A 12,660-nucleotide genomic window follows, 5' to 3' on the forward strand; every position below is an offset into this window, starting at 1 on the left:
AATTGAAAGCTCGGCGATTGTGTATACGCGCCAGCACAAAACGAAGCTCTCGTCAATAAGATAAAAGTAAATGATGGCAACAAATTTATGATTGTTTGTAATTGTAGATACATGAATATCACGTCAAAATTATTGATCGGTGAACTGAAATAAACCGATATCTTCAATTATTGGCTTATTGACGAGAGCCTAATTAGTGTATGAACGATAAAGAGCGCTTACAGGATTTACTTACAGTGACTTATGGTAAGGGACTGAGTAGCTTAGCACATATTGAGTGGCCATCAGCCGACATCACCGACAGGGACAGTGAAACATCGCATTAAAATCTTTTACGGCACACTATAATATCAAACTCAGAGATAAGACAAGATTTAGGTAATGAAAATGGGCCAAGCAGGGTTTTAAATTTCTAGCTCGATAACGAATAAAATACAACTAACAATGTCATCAGGCTAATTAAATTTGTCATCAAAGATGATCGCTACAGTTTAAATGAAAGACTTGCTGGCAAAGTTACTTTTGTTCCATGAAAAGTTCGATGCTGCTAGTCTGGTACAAAAAGACAGCGTTGAAACTAATAATCGCAAGTGTCAAAGTCAAACAATCATTCCAATGAACTAATAAAAAACTGTCGATAGAAATCAGAAAAACTATTTGAAAAAATAAATGATGAACAATTTTGTCCTATTGCAAATGCCATTACTGCGTCTATTTAGAAATAAGGCAAGCAACTAAAGGTTTCAGGAATGGTGGAAGAAATCACCAAACTAGCTGTAATTTAATGATATAAAAAAGCTAGGAAACGGCTCAACCGCAGATTCTAAAATAAATCAAATGGATTTAAATGCAATTTAGAACGCTGTTATTCCATACGAAACCAAGTAGCCTCAAATACAGATGGTGACTTTCATCAACAGCGCAAAGAGCGTGCGTCACTGTTGGTCAGATTGAAATTGGAATTCAAATACGACAGAAATAGATGAAAAAAAAAACGATGAGCAGATTCCAACTCCATCAAGTCGCTCTATAAATTGAAGAACTTCGGGCGTACAAACGTGACTTTAGCAGCAGCTTGGTTTCTTTTCTATACTAAAATACAAAGAAGTTTTTGATGCGCAGAAAACAATTACACAATCTCGAGGAAAGAAGTTGTACTTAAATGTCGAAATTGAACAGGTATCCCGTGGAAAAGATGTTCCGTTTTTTTTATTTTTCAGTGAGAATACCGGGATAAACTCAACAAAGGGATATATTGCATGAATCAAATCTAATAAATTGAGTAACCATTGAAAGTAACCTCTAAGAAAATGCCACAAGCCTCATATACTATGCAAAATTGAACACTAAAGAGTATATATTTCGGTACACAGCGAAAAAGGTATGTCCGTACCTGGCATGGATTCAATTGATTTTATTAAACGAAGGATATTTATTAATGATACCATTGGAATAATTAGATGCCAGAAAGTTTTTCCAAAGAAGCAACGACAGAAGAAGAGCCACAACGAACTCAAATGAAGGGCTCAGCGCGGCCGGTAAGATAGGAAACTTTCAGCGGCCACCACGTAAACGCGTCGATCATGAGCCATTGAACGGTACGCAACCACGGATATAATTTTTGCATCGAAAATTACGATGTGAATCAATAACAAATCAAAACAATCAGAAGTAACGAACCCAAAGCCTTCTGATCGACGGGACCCTGATGGTTACTGCGAATGGCAATTTGAAACGTCTTCTCATCTGGAGAAATGAAAATTATCTCTTAATACTTGACCGTTTGAAGTAAAACGGTAGTGATAAAACGGTAGTGATTACGTTTGAAGTAAAACGGTAGTGATTGAAGTGATTTAGAATGAATGCGATAATTTTGGTCACGAGTCTAGGAAACTGATCAGTAAAGAAGACGATGAATTAATAAACTAGTGATAGATATGTAGTAGTAATAATAATTAGACGAAATAGAGAAGAGAACGTCAGCGAAAAATTTGTTTCTGAAGTTCAAGAATAAAAAAAATTCTCCCTAATCGAAAGCTTTAACACTGTTGGCCGGCAATGTGATAATCAATTCGAGCCGTATTTTGATAATAAAATAATAATGAAACTCGTATTTTTGCTAGACAAAGGGGGTCGAGTTCCGGTAACATGAAGCAACAAATCACTCAATAGTCCAAGGTGGAAGTTCGCGAAATTTCCAACTCCGTGGGAAAGACAAAAAACTTTTTCAGTAGAAATGTGAAATAAGGAAATTTTAGCCGAAACTCCCCCAAGATGATGCAAGATGACAACTAAGAAATTTTCCGATTATGAAAGAACACTTACTTCTAAGTTCGATAACCCGAAGACGGACGTGAGCGATAAAGTTTGAGGAAGTGACAATCTTGATAAATTTTAGCTAAATACCTAATTCAGACCGAAAATACCAACACGTGATTTAAAATTCAAATAAAGTTTTTCACTAAACCGTAGTAGAATTTATGTCAGAATCAGGCTTTGGCCTAGAAACCAATCCCGCAGTCGGCCAATATTAGGGGTTTATCAGGATATATACTAAAAAATAATGGTGCGAAGAGAAGAAGCTAACTTGCCTTATTAGAGCCGAAAAGTCCGGTGAATAGATTGGCTCGCTTGCGAAGTTTGGCGGCAGAAATGGTTCCTTTAACGGTATCAGACCGGTGTGCTGGGTACCTGTGATTAATATTACAATTAGGAAAATTTGACATCAATAAGAGGGAAACGTAAACAAAAGGAAGAGAGGATGTGAGCAGCAGCGTCAGAAAATGAAAGTAAGGAACAGCTGCATAACAGAGGAAAACAAAGGTTGGTTTTCCGCTCGATAAAGAGCCAATAATTAACGCTTGGCCCTTCAGCCCTTCAGTGTAAAATTGTCAAGGTTCAGTTGGCCGGTTCTAGTGTAGAATCTGTCAAGGACCAGCTGGCCGGTTCTAGTGTAGAAACTGTCATTTTTTAGCGATATTCACCCAACCCGCTATAAGTATCGACAATGTTTACTGGAATCTAAAAGCAATTTTTTAGCGATATTCACCCAACCCGATATAAGTACCTATCGACAATGTTTACTGGAATATAAAACTAAGTTTCTACAGTGATTTTCACCCATGAGAGCCAGGAGTGGCGTTGCTGGAGGAGTTGTACCCTGGCAGGGAGTTGGTGTCGCCGTCGCTGCCGTTCTGGCGGTTGGCGCTCAGGTCATCGAACGGCACGTCGCCGGGTGGTTCGAAACCCGATTTGTATTTCTCGATCACAGCTTCGGAATCCTGCACGAAAAGAATATTATAATAGAAGATAATTGCGTCGTTTTTTCAGTTATACGACTGTGTAAGACTACAATGACGGTATCAAGCTGAATCGATCCAAAAAGCAAATAGTATCTCGAAAGTCGGAAGGATTAGCAGGAAAAACCCTTCAGCATTACAGTAAGATTTTATTTAAATTTGAAGACTAATATTAAAAAACGGAGATGGTACACAAATATTCGCCCAACCCATCGAATAGCATTACCATTTATTGATCATGTCTGCGCACCGAAGAATAGGCGAATGTTATCTAAAACAAATTATTAAAAAGATAGATAGTTGTTCGTGTTTACAGTTGCGTTTTGTTGTGGAAAAATTGGAAAACATCAACTGCTCTTCCTATTGATGGCTCATCAGGATCCTATTCGAGAGGCTAATGGCATCACAGATTTTCTCCGATGCAATTTGTGGCACCAAGAAAAACAAACTAAGCTGCTGGGCAGGCGAGAGTGTAGAGGATCTACGAATAGGTAATAAGGCTTGAAATGTCGTATATTTTCTACTCAATGTACAAACTGAACCGATCTCTCGATCAGCCTGGTTTTAAGGTAAAATGCGAGCGAAAACTAATGAACACGAAGTAATTTCTACAAAGGTACTACTAGTGTTCTATGTGATTTCACCTCATTTCCTAAAGTTAAAAAATATAACTCAGTACTCTGCATTGAGTGACAGAGAGCGCATTTTCTCGTCGCCGAAAACGTGAAGTCAAGGACAGACGGACGGACGGACAGACATGGCGAGCACAATAGCGCCTTTTTTCCACAAATGAGAAAATGCGCTAAAAAGAATTGTAACTTACGGCGCCTTCGTCGATGCTCTCGGCAGCTTTGACGATCCCGTCCAGACATTTTTCAAGTATTGGGTAAACGCGGCGCTCAATTTGTGTGCTCTGTATCAATAAGTTCTTGAAGTCTTTTATTCTCTTCATGTCCAGCTCTTGAAAATTCTGCATAACGCCAGGAAGCAGCGAGTTATAGTGCTCGTTCTGAAAAGATAATATGAGATATTAAGCGATATTTATACCTAGTATAATATTACTGATATTATTATTATTAGCTAAAACAACATGGAGCGAGCGCGAGGTATGAAACTAGAGCATGAAACAAGGAATGGGTTTAGGAGAAACGAGAAAATGCAACAAACAAAGGCAAGTGATGCAGAAACTTGTAAGCTAATCCAGATTTATTCATCAATAAACACAACGAATGATCTCTGCTTGAAGATATAAATAAATTATCGTCGCGACATCAAGAGACGTGAAATACTTATACAATGAATGTTGCGATTCAATTCATATCATTGGCCAACATACATAAAAATAAGAGAGACCGGCGCGACATTATTAAAGCATTAATTCCAAAGTCCTGTAAACAGCATACGATAAATCAGGGCTAACCTGAAGGGCATTAGTTTTTTGCAGTTGGTTAGCGTATTCATTTTTGTGGTCTTCGCTGTTCTGGCTCTTGATGCTGAGGCTCATCTTGGTCTTTTCCACCTCGGCACGAGAAAGATTGAGATCAGCATCTGCCCGTTGATAGTTATCTTGCGCCTGAAAATTTTAAGAATTTAATAAAAATACGTGAAATAGAACAAACTTATTACGTGGAGAGACTCATGTCTTAATAGTGACGCAAAATCAAACTTATAACAATGTTTTAAATTATCATAACCACAAGAGACAGAAGTTAATTAGAAGTATAGCGTGGGAGAATCGTGTGCGATAAATAAAATCTTTTCTGAACTAGAGCGGATTTTGAAAATAAATGAGTTACACTCTGTCCATCACTTGAATAAAAATACTGTTTATTTGAACACAATGATAATCATTTTCCTGTTACTATGCTACTATAGTGTGGGTGAAGTAATCATACTTTTTCTGCCTCTCTAAATGCTTTTTCATAATTTTTCTTGGCCTTTTCAAGCTGCTGATGTGAGGTTGACAACTGCTGCTGCAGTCGTGCTCCTTCTGCCAAGTTCTGGAAAAATTAAAATGAGATTAAAAAACTGGTTTCAGCAATTAAACCCAGCGTAACAATATTTTAACATATTATAGTGATCAATGCTTTTGAAAATATCGTTACTCCATTCGTTTCGCAGCCTAATCGATTTAAATTCTTAATATTTGCAAATAAACTCACTAGGTACTAAATTTTGCAATCACAGCGAAAGAAAAACAGGTAGGTTTAAGGAAAAGAATGCATGTAAAACCAATTATTTAAATTTTAAATTATTTCCAAATAATGCAAATATAACCGAAGGAAACCCAAGCAAACGAATGAAATAATTGTCAGAATCACAGGCTAAGAGAAAAGACCGACGCGTTATCCAATGCGAGTTATCGCCTGCCTCGCATTGGAGGCAGATAACAGCGAGCACATGATAAGAAACCTCGCTCTTCAGCCTCATTTGATAACGCGCACTCTGGCGAGTTCATGGCATCATAACTCGAGTACAAAAGGCCTGCAATTCTTTCCTGTGTTCCCATCAAATGTCTCACAGTTATTTTTGAGATTTTTTTGGCATTAATTCCATTACTTTCACCCCCAAACATTGTACAAACCAGCAAACTAACGTGGTCATTACTCTGGCTTTTGACCAGTAGGTAATTTAAACCTCAATCGTCACCAAAAAAACCTCATGTACGGAACACGGAACGTTGAAAAGATCCACGGAATAATTTGAGACGAAATTAGACATTACTCATTGATTCCAGATTAAAAGCCACTGTGAACAACATTAGTGATATTAATCACGAACGACCGGAGCAATAGTTAAAAAAATTTAACCACAAGTTACTCCCAATTTATCCAAAACCCGAATTTCCGGCAAACATCCAGAGCTACGGAAAGCAAGCGACAATACCCAAGATAAAGCCAAGATAAATTCTGGACCTTTTTGCGCTCCTCCTTGAGCTCCTTGATGAGGTCGTGCACTCTGGAGACGATGTGCTGGTTAAGGTCCTCGGCAATGAGCTCGTGCTGACCCGCCATGTCGCCAGTCTCCTTAATGCTGTCGCGAAACGCCACCAGCACCGTAAACCTGACGTACATAATTACATGTGCGATTATTGAAAAGTAAGTAACGAACAGTCTACTTAATGCTGTCGCGAAACGTCACAAGCACCATAAACCTGACGTACATAATTACATGTGCAATTATTGAAAAGGAAATAACGAATCGTCTAATTAATGCTGTCGCGAAACGTCACAAGCACCGTAAACCTGACGTACATAATTACATGTGCAATTATTGAAAAGGAAATAACGAATCGTCTACTTAATGCTGTCGCGAAACGTCACCAGCACCGTAAACCTGACGTACATAATTACATGTGCAATTATTGAAAAGGAAATAACGAATCGTCTACTTAATGCTGTCGCGAAACGTCACCAGCACCGTAAACCTGACACATGAGAACGATAAAAACAATCAGACCCGAATGATTGGAGGGATCAAAATAAAATGTTGCAAACCGATCAGCATACAAAACCAAGCTACCAAGTCAGGTCATGAATATAATAGTGATACAGACAAGGGAATAATTTATGTAGACGTGGAAAAATGGATGTGAGAATACGAAACGCTGCTACATGCCTGGAATCAGGTTCACGAGACATGGAAGCTCTAAGATAAAGGCTAATTTTATCGAGTGATGAATTTAATGCACCTATAAAAACACCGTCAGTTTATATCATATCTACTTTGATATTACTATGGTACATTCCAAAGCTACTTAAAAACCCGAATGTTAAAATGTTAAAATTATGACACAGTTGGAAGGTTTAACTTTGGATGCGTTCACAGCGTACAGTTAGGAAGGGAACGCAATATCTTCAAGTAACCTTCATTCAACATTTACGAGTCACGAACACAGAGGCAGAAGGCTAAATTATGACAATGGCTAAGAATTTCATAATAAAAAATTTGATTGAATAAAATCTCAAACCCGTCGTTGAGCCAAGTTTTTCCTGAGCAGCGAGGAGTAGAACCTTCGAAATAATAATTCAGGGCAGCTGCCAACCATCTGTCCAAGATGTTTCGAATATTATCGTCATCGTGACAGTGATCAGGCGTTATCGAGAACGACAGAAACAAATTCAACGCACATATAAAATTATGAAGACGGGAAATAAAAACGGCGGAAAAGCATTTTGTGATGTGAGACAAGTAAGGAAATCCTGTAGAAAGTAGAAGACGTTGGCTCAATCACCAGTCACTTCCCATGCGATACCAGGTCATGGGGCCAGGTAACTTGAGCTACAAATTAATAAAGGAATTCAATCTTGTACAAATGTACTACACCTTAATTCTCCGATAAGATATGAATACCCACAACGAATGAAATATGTTTACAATCCTAAACGGAATGATGAGAATGTCTCAAATAAAACCAATTTTTCAATAATCGTTAGAATGACGACGTTCAATTTTTCCTCACATTTTTAAACTTGAACATCGTGGCACTATACTAAAAAAATGTAAGTGATGCCTTAAAAACTAGATTTTTTCTTTTCAATTCAAGCTCTCTAAATTCATACGATAATGGAATGATTTCGCAAAAATGATCGAGGAAAACCTTAAAAATTCGTAAATTCTTCATGTTTCAATCTGTAACGAGATCGAGTATGACGTCTGTCCTTTTTGCTAAACATAAAATTGAAGTAAAAGAAGTATAAAAAATTATTCACTCATAAAAAATGGCATGCATTGTAGAATGGTATTATACACAACTGAAATATATTAAACGGAATGATGGGCGAACTTCGAACTGCACAGAAGGCACCGTTTCCAATCCTCAACAAAGAAAATTATACAATCGAATTATATACTTTTGAGCAACACTTGCAGCGTCCAATATTTAAGTTGAAACTAAATACTTACGTCATCATTGCTTACCTGCGCAGTATACATGATACGAAATCATCCGAAGGTTCAGACATTCGGCAGTAACGGTTTCAGGAACCTTACGTTCACGGTTAATTATTCTTCAAATTCCCTTTAGGTGGTATTTGTTGTTATTAAGGACAGAATATTCGCATCAGGAATCCAGCGTAAGAGCTGTAAATGATCCAGCTTGTAGCAACATGTGTGATAAGACACACAGTCAAGTCAATTAGATACATGTCTCTACAAATAACTTATTCATAGGATAACACAAAACAAAAAAGTTCGAAAACTGTTGATAAGCAAATAACCTAGAACAGTGATAAGAGAGTAGGAGGAAACACCAAGGTCTGTATCATAAATATAGGTGATAAAAAATTGACTTACTTCTCCGAGTCTTCTTTCTTTTTTGGCAGAAACGTCTTCACCAGCTTCCTGAAATTAAAAAAAATAATAATTACAATAAGTTTCATTAACTATTCTATATTATATTGGGCTCTAACATATATTGCCTAAAGATTGATAGTTTTCCTAACAGTAGAATTTTCTGAACGTTGTAACTACTTATCACTACATCTTGATATCTAGTCAACTTACTAGAGCGTAGCTATACCGAGCAGCAGGGCGAGCAAACGGTTACATAGTATGCGGGATGCTATACCGAGCGGCCAGGCGAGAATTATACTTCGTAATTGCCTGTATACTAGTGCCTATATAGTGTCGTGACATCACTGAACTTTAAAAGGAGACTGTACGTATAACAGTCATGAGATCAGGCCTCAGACGGAAACAAGGAAGAAGCGGCGGTGGCCTTGGCCCTATCTTATGTCGATGAGAGCGCGTTTCCTCTCACGCTCAGGGCTCACGATGCCCTTGCCTGTCACTCGATCTCTTCACCACGCGGAGGCAAAATCCTGACGTCAACGTGTCAATTGTAATTCAGATTTCCTCAATTATTATAAATTATAAATATTTACATGTCATGAGAATAAAATGAAAAACAAAGATATAAGGTTTCGGATGTGATTCAAATATTGAAGCAAGCATTACTTCAACACGACGGTTTGATCGATAGGAATTTTTTCTATCTACAGCAATTAATTCGAGAAAGGCATAAAACGATTTTACACCGTAAAGTTTTTTGGGTAGTTTAAAATACTATGAAAATTAGCGGATAAAGTTGAAAAATCAGCATGATGATACATGCATAATGGAGAAAAAACAAATTTCAGTTATGATTTTGCAGACTTGAACCATAATCGCTAATAAACGCTGGGATGTCTCTACATCCTAATTCACCGTCATACGTGTTCTGCATCAATGCAAGTTGCATCAAGAGTTATGCCCCGTAGCAAAGTTATTGTGATAAATAGAATTATGGATTGTAATTTTACCTAGCAAACGTGACTGAGTTTTTAATTTAAAGCGGCAGACCAGACGTCTCGTTGTATCGCGTAAAATGAGGTCAGAACCTGTCCATGAATAAAGCCAGCAACTTAAAGACTTCCTCGTCAACGGATCAATTAACCTTTAGATCTTGGCTACTTAGAGAGAAAACGAACTCTGTTTTATTAACATTAAAAATAGTGCATCCAACAAGAAGGCTCTATAAATGCAAACAATTAAAGTGTAAAACCTAAATCTTTGCTTGTCGTCTTGTCCGACATGACGCAATAAAGCGTTTTCGCACGTGCTTGTGAGCTCAAGGTATCACCAAGCAACGGAACCGAGCATGAGCCGAGAGTACAAAAACGAGGTCTACGTCGCGTACGCACGTTGCATTGAACGAGTACTACGTACGTACGGTAAGGGAGTTCCCTTTTAAGCATGGCAGTACTAAATATAGTACTCTGTTCCCTCGCCTCTAAATGAAGCTATTCATAGCACCCTCTACACGACAACCACCAGCGCCCACATAATCCTTTTACGCTAAAATTGGCAACTTCGTGTAGATAGCAAGCAGAAAAGCATGAGAGCGTCGGGTCTTCCGCGCAGCTTAAGTGATACCATAAAACTGATGGATAAAAAAATGAAAAAAGTAAAAAAAAATTATCCATGCCTCACTTATAGGTGATATAAAATAAGTTTAACTTAAATACAGTACATGAGCCATATGTTTGATACACGTAACACATAATATTGAAAGGAACAGTAGGAGTGTCACGAGCTAGGAAATTTTTGGAAAAAAATCGAAAAAATGAGAGTATCACTTAGTTTGCTGATACAATTCCTCACATGTGCAAGCAATTTCATCTGGACCTCGCAGTTATCTTCTGACTAAATGCAATCTTTTATCAATGCAACATATATGAACAATGCAAATGACTGAAAATTATATATTGTATCTATACCAAATAACACAATAGAAGTGCAACTGCAACAAGAACTGGACTCGAATGAAGAGAGTAAACGAGCAGTGTTAAGCTTAATGTATGAGCTTCCATTCAGAACTACACGAGTCCCAATGAATAAGACCTGATACTAACTCAGTTTGCCCTCTTCTTGTGAATGGATGCTCCAAACACAGGTTGCCTGCCTATCAGTGGCTGCAGGTCTTTAATCCTATTCTTCCTAGTGCCATTCGTTCATCTTAAGATGAATATTCTGGACCTGGACAGTATTGAATAGATCAGCCGTTGTTGGAGTAACATATTTCCCTTTCATCGTGCGCATTGTTCACTTTTGAATTGAAAAGTAAAGTAATGTAGATTCACGGCATAGCTAGAGTTAGGAAAGGCTACCAGCCTGAAATATATCAGCGCGCTCGATACTGCAAATTCGATCCCCATATCAATGGGTTAATTAGACGAAATGGATATCTAGCAACTAATAATAATTGAGGTCGATCATTGGGATATCTACTTCATACATACGATCTAATTTGCAGATACGATATGCTTATCAGACCAATAACTAAGAGTAAAAAGTAAGACGAAGAATTATTCTCAGACAAATTCTTTTATCTCAGTTTATCCAACGAGTCAGCCGGCTAGACAGTCTCTTACCCCGACAGTTGAAGTATCTATTTACAGTAGCGGCTTTCACGAGAAAAGTATCTGGTTTACACTCGTAAATAACACACCCTAAGGTGCTACAGACTGTCGCGGTTATAATTTATAAAGGTTGACGCATGTTCAGGGCGACGCTTTGCGAACGAGGCAAGCACATGCATGGCAACGTAAGCAAAACCACAAGTAAAACAGCACGAAAGAAATGTTTCAGCACGAGAATAGGGAAGAGAGAATACATGCTTGAAAGCTATGATTTTTGCATTGTTTATATTTCAGCAAAAAATATATTATATTTAGAGATATCGGTATATACCATTTGAATAACTAAAATGTTTGTTATATATTTACAGCAGCTCAAGAGCAAATACTGGCTAATTATTACTAGAATTTTCATAATATTCAGGCGTATGATTTTACTTCAGTACTAACAAGTCCACTAAAATATCCACAATAATATTCACAGTTGCATGTGTCAGATGGACACCTATGGATGAACTAGGAACGAAGCTTCTACAAGTTCAGGACATCAGCTAAGGACTTCATTTTCTCCACAGGATTATCATTTAAATGTTGAGTGGTAGATCGGTCAGGATCAGCATGACAGAGTAGAAGTGCCCCTCAGCATGAGATAGACGAGGAAATAAGTGTGAAGGGACTCTCTTACATGGATAAATTAGGTAGAACCTCGGACAAGATTACTGGGTCTCCACACAGCGTAATGACAGACGCCAACTTGGAGGGATTATACGAGTTCAGCAAATGACATAGATAACAAAATAATTTGGTATACGTCAAACGAATTAGCCTCAATGTTTTTTGTACTTTAATAAATCAGTGCGTCTAGTATCACGCAAATCCTGCATCAATAAATCGAGAAATGCTACGTATAAACAGAGTCGTAACTTATTTTATCTCATCATCCATCAGGTATGAATAAGATGCATCGTGTTAATTCAACGAGCATATGATGAATAGCAGTCTAAAGAAAAGCAAGCCGCAATTCATTCCTAAGGAACTATAGCCCCATGAATATAAAAAATATATAGAACTCAGTACTCACTGCAGTGAGTGACAGAGAGCGCATTTTCTCATCGACGAAAACGTGAACTCACGGACGGAAAGAAAGACTGACAGACATGGCGAACACAATAGAGCATTTTTTCCATAAATGAGAAAATGCGCTAAAAATAAGCCCCTTAAATGCACGGGATCATACGTCACAAGGGCAAGCAGGCTCGAGACATCGATCGATTATACGCTTCCACCCACGCAGCAACACGGCAGCCTGCAAGCATTGACAGAGCGCTCTGGTGGTGGTGTGAGGATGGGGGGCTCCACCTTAAAGCGGGCTAAATTCTAGCCTGAATATAACGAAGTAGAATTATACAAGCATTGTTTATTTGATTAATTTATATACGTTATGAGAGTCCTTTGTTGCTTAG

At 37.9% G+C, this 12,660-nt stretch overlaps 1 protein-coding gene across 3 annotated transcripts in view; it reads right to left on the reverse strand.

Moving 5' to 3' along the window:
• LOC108665701 (formin-binding protein 1-like) overlaps positions 1–12,660 on the reverse strand; it is a 72,189-nt gene that overhangs the window by 8,520 nt on the left and 51,009 nt on the right. For all 3 annotated transcript variants that reach the window (XM_047880556.1, XM_047880557.1, XM_018152495.2), the window contains exons 3-9: positions 8,595–8,642; positions 6,215–6,362; positions 5,195–5,299; positions 4,720–4,872; positions 4,123–4,308; positions 3,121–3,281; positions 2,592–2,691 (exon numbers count right to left, since the gene is read on the reverse strand). In XM_047880556.1, coding sequence (XP_047736512.1) covers positions 2,592–2,691; positions 3,121–3,281; positions 4,123–4,308; positions 4,720–4,872; positions 5,195–5,299; positions 6,215–6,362; positions 8,595–8,642 — 901 coding nt within the window. The remainder of the gene's footprint in view (positions 1–2,591; positions 2,692–3,120; positions 3,282–4,122; positions 4,309–4,719; positions 4,873–5,194; positions 5,300–6,214; positions 6,363–8,594; positions 8,643–12,660) is intronic.

This window comes from Hyalella azteca, unplaced genomic scaffold (genome assembly GCF_000764305.2).
Source record: "Hyalella azteca isolate HAZT.00-mixed unplaced genomic scaffold, Hazt_2.0.2 contig5580, whole genome shotgun sequence".
NCBI classification, from domain to species: domain Eukaryota; kingdom Metazoa; phylum Arthropoda; class Malacostraca; order Amphipoda; family Hyalellidae; genus Hyalella; species Hyalella azteca.